The sequence below is a fragment of the Leopardus geoffroyi genome, chromosome C3 (genome assembly GCF_018350155.1).
Source record: "Leopardus geoffroyi isolate Oge1 chromosome C3, O.geoffroyi_Oge1_pat1.0, whole genome shotgun sequence".
Lineage (NCBI taxonomy): Eukaryota > Metazoa > Chordata > Mammalia > Carnivora > Felidae > Leopardus > Leopardus geoffroyi.
The window spans coordinates 48,869,093-48,887,803 of NC_059338.1; the positions used below are offsets into that span (position 1 = coordinate 48,869,093).

Below are 18,711 nucleotides of genomic sequence, written 5' to 3' on the forward strand. Positions count from 1 at the left end.
GAATAATGAATAAAATATGCTAGAACATTTTTGAGAAAATCACTGAGTTAATACTCTCTTTCCAAAAAACTGAAATTGGAACAGGAGAAAGGGTGGAGACGGTGTCTTTCTTGTCTAACACAGGGGCTCAGCAGATGCTTGCTGAGTGAAAAAAATGAATCAGAAAAGAAGTTCGGCTTAAGTAGGGTGAGACTCACACAAATGTGCTTGTTGTCATCTATTTTCTCATTATGTGTATCACCATGAATTTCGACATCACATTTTAAAATCACAGGTCATTTTATAATGAACGTTACAAAGAATTTCTTTGTGAAGTCATCATGAAAATACATATGGAAGAATAAAACTTATCATTAGATAAATTCTGATCTGACACTTTGTGACTCTGAAAAAAAAAATCAACAGGTTATATAATAGTTTGCTGCCTATAGAGTGGATGGAATCAAATTTCATTCCTTACAGAAATCAACAGCAAGCCACGAAGTCCACATTTTAATGAGGAGAAATTCCACAATAACTCTTTGAAATAGGAATATATGTTGTTTTTAAAAATCAGTTGATGAGTCCTCTAGTCAAGGACTAAAGAGGTTTTCACCATGTTAAAATACACTCTTAACCTTTACTATCAGTTTTCTTATCAGTGTGCTGGGAGAGATACCCCTATTTCAACGGTCCTTTCTCTGTCCTTTAAAACAGCTTAATAGCTCTCACACTTTAGCAATCTTTTCCTGAAAATCCTAGGATACTCAAAAAAAAAAAAAAAAAAAAAAAAGGTGGGCGAGTCTCCTACATGTGTCATCTTTGGAATGAAAAAATTCCTTAACAATACATTTACAATTGAATTATAAATCAAATACAATACAGGGGCACTTGGGTGGCTCAGTTGGTTAAGCGTCTGACTCATGATTTTGACTCAGGTTATGATCTCACGTTCATGAGTTCAAGCACTGCACTGAGCTTTGTGCTGACAGCACAGAGCCTGTTTGGAATTCTCTCTCTCTCTCTGAACCTCCCCTGGCTTGTGCTGTCTCTATCTCAAAATAAATCAATAAACTTAAAAAAAAATTACAATACAAATGCTCAAAAGTGCTTAAAGTACAAATTCTCAGGTCTGGTGATAAAAAACCCATATTTAAATAAAGCATAAGCTCATTTCCTCCTAAGTTCCTTGAATGTGATTTAAGGTGTTGTATTTGAGTCAGAATCTTCTATTAAAAATTTTCAAATTTCACACCTTCTATTTATACATTTGCTGCTACTCTAATTCTTCCAAGTATAGAGAAAAATGAATAAAACCCATTTACACACATTTGGTTGACTTTTTCAGCTGGGAGGTCTACTAATATAGTAAAAGAAATTGAACCTTTATGTTGGTATGCATACACTTTCTAGATTAATCTTGAAATCTGAGATTAAAAAAAATGACACTTAATACCTTAAGCACATTTAAAGAACGTAAGTTATGCTGCATTGCACATAACCTTAGTCCAGGCAAAAGGAGGTCTGTTTCCTTTATTCTGTCCCAGTCACTAACCTGACAGAGGCCAGAAGGTTATCTTTGTTCTAGATCATTTCCTTCTTTTTTTTTTTTTTTTTTTAAATTTTTTTTTTTTTTCAACGTTTATTTATTTTTGGGACAGAGAGAGACAGAGCATGAACGGGGGAGGGGCAGAGAGAGAGGGAGACACAGAATCGGAAACAGGCTCCAGGCTCTGAGCCGTCAGCCCAGAGCCTGACGCGGGGCTCGAACTCACGGACCGCGAGATCGTGACCTGGCTGAAGTCGGACGCTTAACCGACTGCGCCACCCAGGCGCCCCGTAGATCATTTCCTTCTTAATGGAGGGTGCTAAAAATGATATCAAATACTGCTCTTAGTCTTTCCTATATATATCTAAAACGAAAACACTAAGAGAACAAGGCCTATTCTAACAAAATTTAGAAAGACTGGATCTAAAGGATAGAGGTATTTACTTGTTTGACCCTGTGTAGGTCACTTAGCATGTCTGAGACTTAGTTTCTTCCTTTATCAAAAAAGGGGTAATAACTTAGGGCCTGACATGTCGCATAGGGTGAAAAATACTTTTATAAATGATATAAACTTATATAGTGTATTACATTATTCAAAATTAGCTACAGATAACACTTCTGAATTTTGGTACCTTAAGTCAATGGTCTTCAAATATACTCAACTAAAAACTGGTGTATAAAAAAATCTACACATATTTCCATAACTGCAGCTATCTTTATATCATGTCTGCTCTAACAGTTCATGGTTCAACTTTAGATCTGCAGCAGGGTTTGGGGAAAACAACACCGTGGCTTCATTCTTCTTTGCAGCTACAGCCTCTGAATTAGACCATCTTTGTTTCAGTAAAATAAAAACAAACCCATGGGTTTTTTTTTGGGGGGGGGTTTCACTACAACTATAGGAACCTGCATCTAGTCAATAGAATAAAGAGGAATCAGAGTAATTTTTATTAAAGTGCCATCTAAATTTACCCTCTCTGGGGCTATATTCCTTTGCCTCTCACTATATTCTACCAACATGGCCTCATTTGCCTATTTTGAACATCTTAAGCTCATTTCAGTTTCAGGAACTTTGAACTTTCTGTTCCCTCTACCAGACCTCTGTTCCCGTTAATCTTCACATGGCTGCTCCTTCTTGTTATTCATGTCAATGTCTTCCGGGACATCTTTGTGCTCATTCTTTCTTTATTAAATTAAAAAAAAATTTTTTTATGCTTATTATTTACTCTTGAGGGAGTTAGAGTACGAGCCAGGGAGGAGCAGAGAGAGAGAGAGAGAGAGAGAGAGAGAGAGAGAGAAAATCTGAAGCAGGATCCAGGCTCTTCACTGTCAGCACAGAGCCCGATGTGGGGCTCAAATTTGTGAACCACGAGACCTGACCTGAGCCGAAGTTGGATGCTCCACCGACTGAGCCACCCAGGCCCCCCTTAAATTTTTTTTAATGTTTATTTATATTTGAGAGAAAGAAACAGCATGAGTTGGGGAGGGGCAGAGAGACGGGGAGGCACAGAATCTGAAGTAGGCTCCAGGCTCTGAGCTATCAGCACGGAGCCTGATGGGGGGCTGGAACTCATGAACTGTGAGATCATGACCTGAGCCGACTGAGCTACCCAGGTGCCTCTCACTCTTATTTAAAGTTGTATCTAAATATGGCATCCTTTCTTGATAAAAACTCTCAAGAAAGTAGGGATAGAAAGAACACACCCTCAAGATCATAAAGGCCATATACGAAAGACCCACAGCCAGTATCATCCTCAATGGGGAAAAACTGAGAGCTTTCCCCGCTAAGGTCAGGAGCATGACAAAGACGTCCACTCTCACCACTGTTATTCAACATAGTGTTGTAAGTCCTAGCCTCAGCAATCAGACAGCACAAAGAAATAAAAGGCATCCAAATCAGAAAGGAGGACGTCAAACTTTCACTCTTCGCAGATGACGTTATACTGTATGTGGAAAACCCAAAAGACTCCACCAAAAAACTGCTAGAACGGATATATGAATTCAGCAAAGTTGCAGGATATAAAGTCCATGTACAGAAATCAGTTGCATTTCTATACAACAATAATGAAGCTGCAGAAAGAGAAATCAAGGAATCAATCTCATTCACAACTGTACCAAAAGCATAAAATACCTAGGAATAAATCTACCAAAGAGGTGAAAAATTTATACACTGAAAACTATAGAAAGCTTATGAAAGAAACTGAGGAAGACACACAAAAAAATGAAAAAACATTCTGTGCTTATAGACTGGAAGAACAAATATTGTTAAAATGTCAACGCTACACAAAACAATCCACATATTCAATGCAATCCCTGTCAAAATAACAGCAGCATTCTTCACAGAACTAGAACAATCCTAAAATTTGTATGGAACCAGAGAAAAGACCCTGAATAGCCAAAGCAATCCTGAAAAAGAAAACCAGAGCTGGAGGCATCACAATCCTGGACTTCAAGCTGTATTACAAAACTGTAATCATCAAGACAGTATGGTATTGACACAAAAACAGACACACAGATTAATGGAACAGAATAGAGAACCCAGAAATGGACCCACAAACATATGGTCAACTAATCTTTGACAAAGCAGGAAAGAATATCCAAAGGAAAAAACAATCTCTTCAGCAAACGGTATTGGGAAAACCGACAGCAACATACACAAGAATGAACCTCGACCACTTTCTTACACCATACACAAAAATAAACTCAAAATGGATGAAAGACCTAAACGCAAGACAGGAAGCCATCAAAATCCTAGAAGAGAAAACAGGCAACAATCTCTTTGACCTCGGCTGCAGCAGCTTCTTAACTTGACATGTCTCCAGAGGCAAGGGAAACAAAAGCAAAAATGAACTATTGGGACCTCATCAAGATAAAAAGTCTCTGCACAGCAAAGGAAACAACTAACAAAACTAAGAGGCAACAGACAGAATGAGAAGATATCTGCAAATAACACATGAGATAAAGGGTTTGTATCCAAAATCTATAAAGAACTTATCAAACTCAACACCCAAAAACCAAATAATCCAGTGAAGAAACGGGCAAAAGACATGAATAGACACTTCTCCAAAGAAGACATCCAGATGGTCAACAGACACATGAAAAGATGCTTAACATCACTCATCATCAGGGAAATAAAATCAAAACCACAGTGAGATACCACCTCACACCTGTCAGATGGCTAAAATTAACAACTCAGGGGGGCACTTGGGTGGCTCAGTTTGTTTGGCGTCCGACTGCAGCTCAGGTTGCAATCTCCTGGTTTGTAAGTTTAAGCCCCATGTTGGGCTCTGTGCTGACAGCTCAGAGCCTGGAGCCTGCTTCAGATTCTGTGTCTCCCTCTCTCTCTGACCCTCCCCTGCTCACAGTCTGTCTGGCTTTCTCTCAAAAATAAATAGACATTAAAAATAATTTTTAAAAATAAATAAAATTAAATTAACAACTCAGTGGGGGCTTGGATGGCTCAGTTGGTTAAGCTTCCAACTTCAGCTTAGGTCATGCTCTTGTGGTTCGTGGTTTGGAGTCTCGTGTTGGACTCTGCTGACAGCTCAGAGCCTGGAGCCTGCTTAGGATTCTGCGTCTCCCTTGCTCTCTGCTCCTTCCCTGCTCACGCTCTGTCTTTCCCTCTCTCTCTCAAAAATAAACAAACATTTTTAAAAAAAATTTAAAAAATAAAATTAACAACTCAGGCAACAACAGGTGTTAGTGAGGATGTGGAAAAAGAGTAACCCTTTTGCACTGGAGGGAAGGCAAACTGTTGCAGTCACTCTGGAAAACAGTGTGGAGGTTCCTTAAAAGATTAAAAATAGAACTACTCTATGACTCAGAAATTGCACTACTAGGTATTGATCCAAAGAATACAGGAGTGCTGATTCAAAGGGACACATGCACCCCGATGTTTATAGCAGCACTACTGACGATAGCCAAAGTATGGAAAGAGCCTAATGTCCACTGACTGATGAATGAATAAAGAAGATGTGATGTGTGTGTGTGTGTGTGTGTGTGTTTGTGTGTGCGTGTGTGTATAATGGAATATTACTCGGCGATCAGTAAGAATGAAATCTTGCCATCTGCAACTATGTGGATGGAACTAGAGCGTATTATGCTAAGTGAAATTAGAGAAAGACAGATACCATATCTCACTCATATGTGGAATTTAAGTAACAAAACAGGTGAATATAGGGGAAGGGAAGCAAAAATAAGACAAAAACAGAGAGGGAGACAAACGATAAGAAACTCTGAAATACAGAGAACAAAGGGGGTTTGCCGGCAGGGTGTTGGGTGGGGGGATGGGCTACATGGGTGATGGGTATTAAGGAGGGTACTTGTTGGGATGAGCACTGGGTGTTATATGTAAGTGATGAATCACTAAATTCTATTCCTGAAGTCATTATTACACTACATGTTAACTAACTTGGATTTAAAGGAAAAAAAAAATCAAATGAATAATTTTAGGAGTTAATAAAAAAAATAAAGTGGTGTCTACTCTCATCTCTCCATATCACGTAACTATTTTTTATATAGTTTGTATAGTTCTATATACAGTTTTCAGCAGTTCAAATTTTATTTGTTCATTTTTTGGTACATTTAAAAAATTTTATTTATTTTGAGAGAGAGGAGAGAGAGAAGAGAGAGAAAAGGGCAGAAAGAGAGAAGACAGAAAATCCCAAGCAGGCTCTGCACTGTCAGCACAGAGCGCAACCTCGGTTTGATCTCACGAATTGGGAGATCCTGCCCTGAGCCGAAATCAAGAGTCGGACGCGTAACTGAGCCACCCAGGCACCCCTCTTTGTTCACTTTTTATTGACTATCTCCTCACTAAAATGTGGACTTCATATCTTGCTGACCACTGACAACAAGAAAAAGAATAAAAACAATACTGTTTTCCCTCTTCATTCTTAAAACTGGTCTCCTTACTTCCCTTTGGAACTGGTTAAACACAGGCCCATGTTCGGGCCCACCATGAGGATGGAGGCGAGCGGCTCACCTGCTGTCTGTTGCTCTGGCAGGCTGCACTCAAGTGCTTAAACCACAGCATCGCGTTCATTCTGTTGCCAGCTTGAAACTTGTATGAATTTCCTAAAATTACCAAAAACAAGGGGAAAATAACAAAATTTTAAGGACTCTGACATATAATAATTCGGGCAGATACCAGAGAGCAAACTAAAACACGACTAGAATTCTCAGTTTCAGAATTCTGTGCCTCGAACACCTGATCTTCTGATATAAATAAAAAGAAGAGTTCTCAGTGCTACATTCACATGCTATCGTTAATTCCAAAAGCCACCATTTTGCTGTTTATGAATCGGCAGAGAAGTACTTTTGTCTCCTTAAATGCTCTTTAAAGTGTACCTAAATAAAAGAATTGTTTGGCTCCTCTAGATTTGTGTGTGTGTGGCGGAGAGTGAAGAATATGTTAATATTAAGTTTTTACAGGCAAAATACTTTAACATGTTTGACACTTAAACACCAAGTATCTACTGTAATTAGGGATTAATTACCTAACATCAATCTCAACTATGCTCTTAGTTTTCGGTTACAATTGCCAAAATTATTACAGATTGCCAGGTCTACTGAGGGCTTGCTGGGAAAATCTGAAAAACCATGTTTTCCTCTTTTAGAAAATTAGAAATTCATCCATTTTGTGTGTATTTAGAACTTATGCTAATTCAAGACTGACACATAATAAATATATCTTATATAATCGTATATATTAAGGTAATAAACCGAAAAAAGAAAGGATTCATGTACTGAAGCCTGCCCTAAGTTGAGCTTTATTCTCTTTTTTCATGGGCCTAAGTTCTTTTTATTTCCCAATTCGTACTGAATTCTATTCTTTCCTTTATAATTGCATTCGATGGTCCAAGAGCCTGACCTTTATTTAGCCATGATAGAGCTTTCCTTTGAGACTTGAACACTCAAAGGACGTTTTCACTTTCAGAAGCAATAGTTTTTCTTCACCAAATGTTTAATGTTCAATAATACTGTTTTACTTGCTGAATTTAGATGCAGACGTCAGATCAATCTGAATAGAAGGCACATCTACAGTTAAGCTGGTCACAGCTGCTGTTTACCTACTTTCTCCTCCCTAACAGAAGGCCATTAGTTCAGATGTCACAAAAACCGCGGCAACTTGGAAATAGTTCTATTGAGCTACACTAAGGGAACTGAAAGAAAATAAAGAATTTGTTAAGTAAACCCAATGAAAATGATCTTAAAATGTAATTTTATGAATAATGTCTTTGGGATTTGGGGAGTAGGGCAGGGACTTTGAATTTAGAATACTGAGAGTCCTTAACTCTATAAATCAATCTACTGAATCTCAAATGAGACATTTTGCTACCATGATTTTTTTTTTGTATCTAACATATTTGCTTCAGTTCTCACTTAAAATACTATAAAATCCTAAAAGCAGAGTATCTGTTGATGTAAAATACATTCTGAATAAACAGACATCAAAATATAACTGTACAGTCAAGAAGTATAATTTCAGTGGTGAGTTGCTGCAGTGGAAGATTCTGGGCAGATATGAAAGAATTTCCTGTCTAGCTTCCTTTGAGGTGCTCATCAAGAGCTGGCAGCTGTTAGGAAGGAAGAGCAGCAATCATGTAAAGATCTGTTCTGATGGCTGCCTGTGGTCTCCACTTAGAGACGCACACAGGGTCAGGAGGTAGGATCGGATTCTAATTGGCCCACTGTCTAACTTCTCAGATCCACTTGAAAACTCCTATAGTCAGCAGCCAATAATTTAATTTTTAAGTCTCTCTCTACATTGCAAGCAAAGTATTATAAATCATATTTTGAAAGTGATAGGAGTCAACCAATTAATTTAATTAAAAATAATGAATAAAAATCATTTAGAGGACAACCTCTGTCACATTTAGAACTTAAGAATAATAATTTCAGGGTACAAATGAAGGGGTGCTGCACATATGGCAAATCATGGCCTATAGATTCTCCAACTCCCTCCTTCCCTCCCTCCCTCCCTGGTTCTCAGCTCTCTAGGGATTACCTGGGCTTTTAATTTCAAGTTTATGACCATGTAGCAATGAAAATATGCTTATAATAGATACTGATATCTAAAAATATTGGCATCATTACTACATATTATGTGACAGAAATATTTCCAAGACATAAAACTATACAAACATGTTCCTGGTCAAGTATTCCACTTAAACTAGGTTTTGGCCAGCTGAAAGTTATGTACACGCAGTACCTTAAACCCTAGTTATTCTAATGATTCACCTTTCTCAGAGTCAGTCAGCAAGAAGAGATCTGGGTGTTCTGGGTCATCAGCCATCATCACCATCCATCCTACCACGGATACGTTCTTATTCGATGTTGATTTGAACTGAGAGATAAAAAGATAATTAATGGAAACACAAAATTTATGGCTCATACTAAACAAACCTTAAGAGGGAGCATATTTTCAGTTTCTCCCACTGAGAGGTGAGATTTGTGACTCCATGTTGGTCAAGTCTGCTCACAGCCTTTTACTTACAACTAAACTCCATTTAAGTATGCCCTCTTTAGGTAGTCTCCTACTTTCCAGATCCTTCATAGCTTCAACTCTTTATCAAAGTGTAACTGTCTGAGTCTCAATTACCTAAAAGCATGATCTTTTGCTGGGTTTGGTAAATTCATCTATGTTGTTTTTTTCTGTTCCTTACTATGTTGCCCCTCACTCCTTGCTTATAGGAAACATACCTGCATTTTAATCAAGGTGTTATCTTTTCTCACTCAGCTTTACTGAGATGTAATTAACATACAACACTGTGGAATTTTAACGTGTACAATGTAATACGGGTTGTTATCTTAAACCTGATGATTTACTAAGTCAGCAATGCTATCAGACAATTCTTAATAGTATATTCTTACTTGTATTTCTCAAAAAAAAGGTATTCTTGGCATGTTTGTTACTTTTCTATTCTTGTTTTTAAAGTTATACATAACATGAAATAAATGTAATGAAAAAAGGGCTGTTATAAAGGAACAGAAAATTAGGTTAATCTCATTCATAAACATAAATGAAAAAATATTAAGTATTGGTGTATAAAAAGCTGATATATATGACAAACTGGATTTATCCGAGGAATGTGAGGTTGATTTAATGTTAGAAATCAACTAATGCAACTTAGTTGGATTTATTTCAAGAAAGTAAAATTAGTTCAACTTTAGAAAAATCTTTTTTTAACTTATAGAAAAGTTATTAAAGCAAATCACCATATTAACAGATTAAAAAGAAAAAATACGCTCAACTCAGCTGATGCAAAATAAAACCATCTGGTAAAATATAATGCAAGTCTGTGATAGACTAGGAATGGAAGAGAAGTTTCTAGTTCAATGAAGAGTATCCATCAAGCAAACAAACAAAACCTACATAAAACCCAAACCAAAACGAAGCAGGAAAGAAAAAAAAAAAATTCCCAAATCAAAACCCTGTAATACACACACTCAAGGGTAAAATTCTAAAAACATTTCAAAATCGGTATCAAGACAAGGATGCCCACCATTGCTACATCCACTCAACACAGAATTTAAAGACTTAGCTTGATATGACAACAAAAAGGAAATAAAAGGTGTAAAAGTAAGGAAGAAATAAAACTGCCATTACTCACAGATGATAATATTGACACAGAAAATCCACTCAAACCTACCAAATTAATAAGTTTGATTAGCAAGGATGCTTGGAAAAGATCAGTATGAAAGTCAAATGTAATTCTATACACTAGAAATATAATAGTCATTTATAAGAGAGCAATACATGTAACAAGGCATACGGGAAAGTGTAACAGTTCAAAGGTATTCAAGAAGCCATAAATCAATGAAGAAATACCATGAGATGAAGAAAAAGGTGTGATTTGTATAGATCTCCCTATTTGATTCTCCCTAAATTGATCTATAGATTCAGTGTCATTTCAATAAAAATTTCAATAGGGTTTGGGGGTGCCTGGGTGGCTCCGCTGGTTAAGCATCGACTTCGGCTCAGGTCATGATCTCACGGTTCCTGGGTTTGAGCCCCGTGTCGGGCTCTGTGCTGTCAGCTGGGGAGCCTGGAGCCTGCTTCAGATTCTGTGTCGTCTCCCTCGCTCTCTGCCCTTCCCCTGCTCATACTCTGTGTCTCTCTCTCTCTCTCAAAAATAAAGAACATTAAAAAAAAATTTCAATACGGTTTTACATGGAACTTGATAAGCTGATTCTAAAATTTATATGCAAGGGCAAAGCAGCAGAAATAGCCAATATACTCCTGAGAACAATTAGGTAGGACCTGCCCTGATAAACATCGAGACTCATAAAGCTACAGTATTTGAGACCATGGGCTACCGGGACAGGGATGGACAGGGCAATGGAAGTTGAAGAGAGCATAGAGATGGGCACAGAGATGCAAACTCATATGACATGAGTGGGCTCTGCAGACTGGTGAAGAATGAATCGTTCAATAAAAAATGCCAGGAAAATTGGTTATCCATGCAGAAAAAACATGAAGATGAATGCTTATTTCTTATCACACCTCTCTCTCCCCGCTCTCCCTCCCTCATGCATACACACACCTACACACACACACGTGTCTGATTCCAGGTAGATCAATGGTTTTAAAGCACAATGCAAAACTAAATCCATTAGTAGAAAATACAGAATATCTTAATGATCTCACGTTAGAGAAGAATTTTGAAAACATGACTCAGAAAGTACTAACCATAAAGGGAAAGATAAATTTTATTACTTTAAAATTAAGAACTCTTCAGTAAAAGACGTCCCAAAGAAAGTTTGAAAAAACAAGTCAAATTAGAAACTGGAAGAAGATACTTACAACATATAACTACTAATCGATCAGTGTCTAGAATATATAAAGAACTTTCACCAATTCGTTAGAAAACCTATCACCCAATAGGCAAAATATTTTCCCAGATATTCTGCACAAGACACATGAATGACCAATAAACATGAAAACAATTTCAAACTCATTAAGCAATCAGGGGTATATAAATTAAAATCATGATGTGCCATTTCATATTTACTAGATTAGCCAAATTTAAAAGCCTGACAAGTATTGTGTTAACAATGAGGAGCCTCAACCTCACTATGCTACTGCTGAGTGTGTAAATCTATTTGGCATTTTCTTGTAAAGTTGAACATCTGCATTCCTAGAGAACATACACACAAAAATATTCACAGTGGCACTGCTAGATACGGCAAAAAACTAGCAACTATCCAAATATCTATCTACAGTAGAATGATGAATACATTATGTAAGATTCATAAAATGGAAGACTATTCAATTGTGGAAAGAAAAAAGTGACAGTTATATGCATCAACAATGATGAATCTCAACAATATAGTATTAAGCAAAAAAGGTAGTGCTTCAGACTATGTATGTGAATCTATTCAGGTACAGTTAAAAAAAATGTGTTAAGGAAATCTGTAAAGTAAAGAAAAAAAGCAGTAATGAATGTAAATTCAGGATAGTGACAGGCTGGACAGAAGGAAGAAGATGCTCTCTGGGAAGATGTAGATGGTTTCACTGTTTCTTATGCTGGGTGGAGAGTTATAAAGGCATTCATTTTATTACTCCTTAAAGTGTACATGTACACCACACACCCTTCACACGTTTCACAATTTTAAAGTAATGGGAAAAAGTATGAACACAGCACATTACTTGTAACGACAGGGGCACTACAAAAATGAAAGCCAATTACAAAGTTTTAATACTATCAAAAATGAAACGGGCAATACTCCAGAACTGCTGATTTGACAGCTTATAATTTATGTCAAAGCAAACAGCATGATTTTCCAATGTTCTTTTCCTAACCTTAAAAAAAAAAAAGTAACTCAAGCAATGTAAGTCTCTTTGTATAGAGGGCCAAAGCATAGGGAGTAAAAGTGCCTCTTGACCACCAGCTGAATCTCATCCCACTCCCCAAAATTCATCACCGTTCAGGGTGGAGCCCTCTGGACCCTTGTCTATGCATTTACACCAAAGACTTTTTTTTTTTTTTAAACGTTTATTTATTTTTGAGACAGAGAGAGACAGAGCATGAACGGGGGAGGGTCAGAGCGAGGGAGACACAGAATCTGAAACAGGCTCCAGGCTCTGAGCTGTCAGCACAGAGCCTGACGCGGGGCTCAAACTCACGGACCGCGAGATCATGACCTGAGCCGAAGTCTGCTGCTTAACCGACTGAGCCACCCAGGCACCCCCCAAAGACTTTTTTTATTATTTTTTTAATGTTTGTTTATTTTTGAGAGAGAAAGAGACAGACAGAGAGAGAGAGAGAGAGAGAGAGAGAGAGAGAAAAAGTAAGTGTGGGAGGAGCAAAGAGAGAGGGTGACCTAGAATCCGAAGCAGGTTCCAGGCTCTGAGCTGTCAGCACAGAGCCCAACGTGGCGCTCGAACTCACCAACGTTAAGATCACAACCCAAGCTGAAGTCAGATGCTTAACCGACTGAGCCACCTGGGTGCCCCATCAAAGACTTTTTTGATACTGTTGGTTTTCATATACAGTTGACTCTTGACCCTTGAGCAACATGGGTTTGAACCACGCAGGTCCACTTATATGCAGTTCTTGGATCAATACAGTAAGTGTATTTTTTTCTTATGATTTTATTAACATTTCCCCCCAGCCTCCTTTATTGTAAGAAAACATCATATAACACATACAATATACAAAATATGTCAATAAACTCTTCATGTTATTGGTAAAGCTTTTGATCAACAGTAGGCTACTGGTAGCTACATTTTTGGGGAGCTGGATTTTCAACTGCACGGGAGTGGGAAGGAGCCAGGGTAGGTGCTCCTAACCTAGCTGTTCAAAGGTCATCTGTACAAACAGGGGCGTATGTATACTCTGACTTGTGGTTTTCACTTGCCAGTAATTCCTTATTGATAAGTATTTTGAGTGTTTATAGATTTCTGCTATTATAAACACTACAAGAATATGCTTCTACAGGTATCTTTGTGCACTTGTTCAAGGATTTCCACAGGCCAGATTATCAGATAAGGAATCGCTGGTCATCATTAAGTTAAATATTGACTAGGACTGCCCACCACAAAAACAATAGCAATTTAAATTTCTGCAAATAACAGTCTGTGTTTCCCTACACCATGCCCAATGCTGTATTATCAATCTTTAAACTTTTTGCCTAAAAGTAAAAAAGGGCATCTTTTTAATCTACATTTTTGATAGCTAATGAGGTCGATCATCCTTTCATGTTTATTAGCCACTTATATTTCATCTTCTATTTATCTCTTCTTTCCCTTTTTCTTTCCTCCTGTTTTATTCTAAGTTGTAGAAGGCCTTAAGTTTTGTTACAGATTTCTTTTCAGGTGCAGTCTTGGTTTTTAAAAATGAACTAATCGAACAATATTTATTCTTTCTGCACCATACAGAGATAGGTTCAAACATACCTGCAAAAACTTTTTCTTACCATGAATAAACTTCCATTAAAATATTTTTACAGTGAATGTTATTTTAAAACATCCAAAAATATAGACATATGAGTCCTCTTCTCTCTCCCCAGTTATTCTACCCTGCCAAGCTTATACTGTTCCTCATAGGAAAAAAGATGTATAGAGAGTAATAAAATATAGGTTTGTAGGCTTCCAGATTTCTTCCTTCAGCATTTATAGACATATGAACAGGCGTTATTTTCATTAGTGATTTTTTTCCCCTCTAGCTTTTAATTTTGAAAGGCTGAAACTACAGAGAAGTTGAAAGAATGTCAGTGGTTACCCACATATCTACATTTTGTGCATTTGCTTGATCTCTTTGACCTACAGACATCATAATATTGAGTCCTAAATATTTCAGCATGTATACTCTACGAATGTATTTCCATATAACCACAACGTAAGTATCTAAGAAATTTAACAGACACGTCGTTTTTAAAGTTCATATTTAAATTTCTTCAATTGTCCCAATTAAGATCTTTGTAGTTCAAAAAAAAAAAAAAAAAAAATCACTTCCAGGATCCAACAAAAATACACAACTGCATTTATCTCTCAGACTCTTCAGTCTCTTTTAACCTATAACAGTCCTCTTGTCCCCCCGCCCCCCTCCATCTACCAAACTCTCCAACTACCAAGCCAGTTGTCTTGTAAAATGTCTCACAATCTGGATTTGATTGTTTCTTCATGATTAGATTCAGGTTACATTTTTGGCAAGAATACTACATAGGTGGTGCTGTGCTTATAGAACAGATTTTAATCCTTTATCTATTGCTTACATATAGCCAATATTTTCTTCCAATTCATATTTTAATTTTGTTTGAAAATGATTTTGCAAAGTTTTTTCCTTCATTGCTTTTAGTCCTGTGCCACATCTCTTCTAAAATTGATACTCTAAAATGAACATGACCCTGTCTCTATATCTTCTATGTTGTTCTTATAATTCCTTTTTTAATCTTAATAGCTTTAATCAAGAGATTAGGAATATAGTCCTTTTCCTAGGCACTCAATTTGATTTCCTTACAGGCCACTATGCTAATTTTATTAGGCTTCTTTCTAGTTAAAGTTAGAGAAAAAAAACCATTTAATTTTGAACAGCTACTTTATAATCATCAACTAAGTGAAACTGAGGCAAGCATCTCACAGTGGCTATGTGAAGAGTTAACTATATCTGAAGATAAAGGACTTCATTTAGCTACAGCAACCTTTTTTCCTCCCTTTGAGGACAGCGGTATTAATTAGAAGCAATTACTCTGCAAAATGTTCTGGTGGAAAGAGTCTGTGTAACTCTGGTGGGTGAATGAGCATTAGTCACTTTGACCAGAAATACAAAAAATAGTCCTTTACTTCAATGTGAGGACTATATGTAAATAACTGTAAGATAATAGTGGGCAAAAAAGCCAGAACTTCAGAATTCATGATTTCATTCAGGCATAGTTAAAAAATGAAGCAATGTACTGTTTAAGGAAACATATATACTTAAACCCGAAGGCAGAGCAGGGCACTGATTAACACGAAATGCAGGACACTGAGAGGTGTAGGTCTGGCTAACAGGAAAGAAGGTGATGATGCACTTACAACATTCATTTACACCAAAAAATGTACTCTTCTACACCTCTGGTTTAACTGCAGAAAACTGAAACCGTAAGAATAAAGAAGAGCTTCTCTGAATTATGCAATGTCATTGGGTAATTTATATGTAGTAAAAGGACTTGATTTTTTTTTTTTTTTTTTTTTTTTTTTTTTTTTTTTTAGTAGCTTACCTTTCCTCAGTATGGTAAACCACTTAATTTTCCCACAAAATACATGACTTAGAAATAAAATTCTTCTCAAGGGGATTTTATTAATGCAACAAGGAAAATTTCTTCCTTACAAAGACTGTATCACTAGCATATAAAAACAAAACAGCATGCAGAAAAGATTTACAGCACGACTTTACATTTTGAGAAAAGAGCACTGAGAGGCTTCTAAGTAACATGCAGCACAAGAAAGTGGACTTCAGTGAGCATAGTAACCATTGTTCCTCTTTACTGTTGGGAAAAATCACTCCATTAGAAATCGAGGTGGAAAGAACATTAGATGATGGTCTCAATTTTTCACATTTTACGTGTTATGAACTGAGACTCCAAAGCAATAACTCAACTATTTTCTGAACAAGAAACCCAGGCGTGGGAAGGTTTTGATTCCAAGATAGATATTGGTAATGTGCACTTTTGATCTTTCAATGGAAAAATTGCATTCAAAAAAAGAAACTTCTAAATATGGAAGTTATTCCAAGACTTTCTTTGGAATGGTATCCCTAAGTAAAATCATTCTACCACAGCACTCACACAAGAAATAGACGGAAGAACTTCTGGATTAGAATGTGGAAAAAAACCAACTTGCCGCATTCCATTAGGACTACTTTCTTTACAACCATGGAGAGGAGGCACAACTCTGCTAACAGTTTAGAGGAGGAATACTTACATGTTTTCTTTCTGTAGCTTTTAGAGATTTGGCAGCATAGTAAAAAAGCTGTGTCCCACACAAAGCTGCCCAATACTTTGTCCATGATGCTACCTGGAAAGACAAACACATGAATATACTACCACCAGTTTCTCAGTTTCTTCACTTTCTTAGTGCTGATGACCAAGAGCTCCACTGCACTCCAGCCACCTTAGCCTAACCTTAGAGTCGAATCACTTCTGAAATCGTTATCTCCAACATTCCCGTCACTTTCACTGAACACACTCTACTGCTTTCTTATTTATTTACTTATTAAGTGTGTGTGTGTGTGTGTGAGAGAGAGAGAGAGAGAGAGAGAGAGAGAATATGCAAGTGGGGAAGGGCAGAGAGGAACAGAGATCCGAAGCGGGCTCCAGGCTGACAGCCTGACAGCAGTGAGCCTGATGAGGGCCTGAACTCACGAACCGTCAGATCATGACCTGAGCCGAAGTCGGATGCTTATAACTGAGCCACCCAGGCTCATTATCTAGCCTTGCCACTGCCTCCCCATCCCGTATCCTCCTTTCCCCCTCTCCATATTTAGCCAGGACCACACGGTCCAGCACTATATCCGTTCCCTTCCAAACACTGGCATCTCACCATCCCTCTGTCCCGATATAGCCCTAGCCCTATTTAAATCTAACCATCTGATTACTTGGCACATTACAATAACCGAATATTGCTGGAGAAATCACATAATTGTGCCAACTGATAAAATTATAACCAGCAATCTCAAATAGAAATCAACAGCACTTCACTTTTACCCCATCAAGTCATTATATTCTTTCTCTGGAGACAACGATTTCATTCCTTCTCTTAAAAACTGTAGTACTCCACCCTCTCATGACAGCATCGCACACTTCTCGGAGGAAAAGAGCTGAAGTCTAGTGAGGACTACCTCATCTTCCCAGGCCAATGCCATCTAACCACCTGTTTGTAGACCCACATACTTAGCCTTTCTTCTCGCTACAACAGAATAGTTAATGCTGCTTCTATCAAAGGAGAAACTCCACTCTCTTTTCACACCCTAGCTTCCTACTCTCACTTCCTCAAGAAACCTGCTTTTGTAATTTACTCCCTCTCCACTGTTTTTTACTTTCTCCCCCTCTACCATCATTATACAAATGAGGTTTAACAGCATTCTCATCTTTGAAAATCCCTCCACTGCCCCACTCCCTGCCCTACCAGAGAGCAGCCAATTTCTCTGCTCCTGTAACTGACTCCACTTCCATCTTGCCCATTTTCTCTTCAACTTACTTTCAGTTAGGCTGCTGCGGTCAAGGTTACTGATCACTGACATTTTATCAAAGCTTCTGTTCTTTTTTTCTTCTTTTTAATATTTTTAAGTTTATTTATTTTGAGAGAGACAGAGACAGCATAAGTGGGGGAGGGGCAGCAAGAGAGGGACAGAGAATCTCAAGGAGGCTCTGTGCCGCCAGCACAGAGCCCAATGTGGGGCTCAAACACACAAAGCCGTGAGATCGTAACCTGAGCCGAAACCAAGAGTCAGATGCTTAACTGACCGAACCACCAAGGCGCCCCCAAAGCCTCTGTTCTTGTCACAACCTCTTAGCAACGTCTGACACAGCTGGCCACTCCTTTCTTGAAATACTTTTAACTGCTATGCTTCTCTGATTAACAGTTCCTTCATTCTCTCTGCTTTTCTTACAGCAGACCTTTACATGTTACAGAGTTCTATCCCTGCCCTGTTTTCTTCATAGATAATCTGTCTCATCCGGTCTCATACTTCAAATACCATCTGTATGCTAACAAGTCTCAAATCTCTATCTCTGGCCACCACCTCTCTGCTGAACTTTTGAACTGTATTCTTTACAGCCAAACTGACATCTCCACTTAAATGCATAAAGTGAACTCAGCCAACACTGACCAGCCCCTCTTGGAAAAAACTTTCCCCATTTCAATAAACGTCCCCAACATTCATTGAGCTCGGCCCCAAACCCAGACGCCACCTTCACTTCCACGTTCTCTCACACACCGCATCAAATACATCCATCAAGCAACGCTAACTGTTCTGACTTCGCCTCCTCCACCTTCCGTGCCTCAGCCACATGGGTCTTCTTGCCTCCTGAGCTGGAGATCCTCACACGGCTAACCCGCCTTCTTCATTCCCATGACAGCGTGGAAGCCTCGCTGCGCCGATACCTCCCCTCACCCTCACATCTGCCATCCCATCACCTTATTTCAAGGGCTTACTTTCTATTTGTCCTCATTGGAATGTCATCCCCACAAGGCAGGC

The 18,711-nt window shown here is 38.0% G+C and overlaps 1 protein-coding gene across 11 annotated transcripts in view; it reads right to left on the minus strand.

Moving 5' to 3' along the window:
- The window catches only part of RALGPS2 (Ral GEF with PH domain and SH3 binding motif 2), a 201,014-nt gene that overhangs the window by 35,852 nt on the left and 146,451 nt on the right, over positions 1–18,711 (minus strand). For 9 of the 11 annotated variants that reach the window (XM_045452761.1, XM_045452758.1, XM_045452759.1 and 6 more), the window contains 3 exons: positions 16,437–16,529; positions 8,771–8,876; positions 6,513–6,604 (listed from right to left, as the gene is read on the minus strand). In XM_045452761.1, the coding sequence (XP_045308717.1) occupies positions 6,513–6,604; positions 8,771–8,876; positions 16,437–16,529 (291 nt within the window). Of the gene's footprint in view, positions 1–202; positions 386–6,512; positions 6,605–8,770; positions 8,877–16,436; positions 16,530–18,711 lie in introns of those variants that run through there. The other 2 variants (XM_045452766.1, XM_045452763.1) reach the window with 1 other exon arrangement.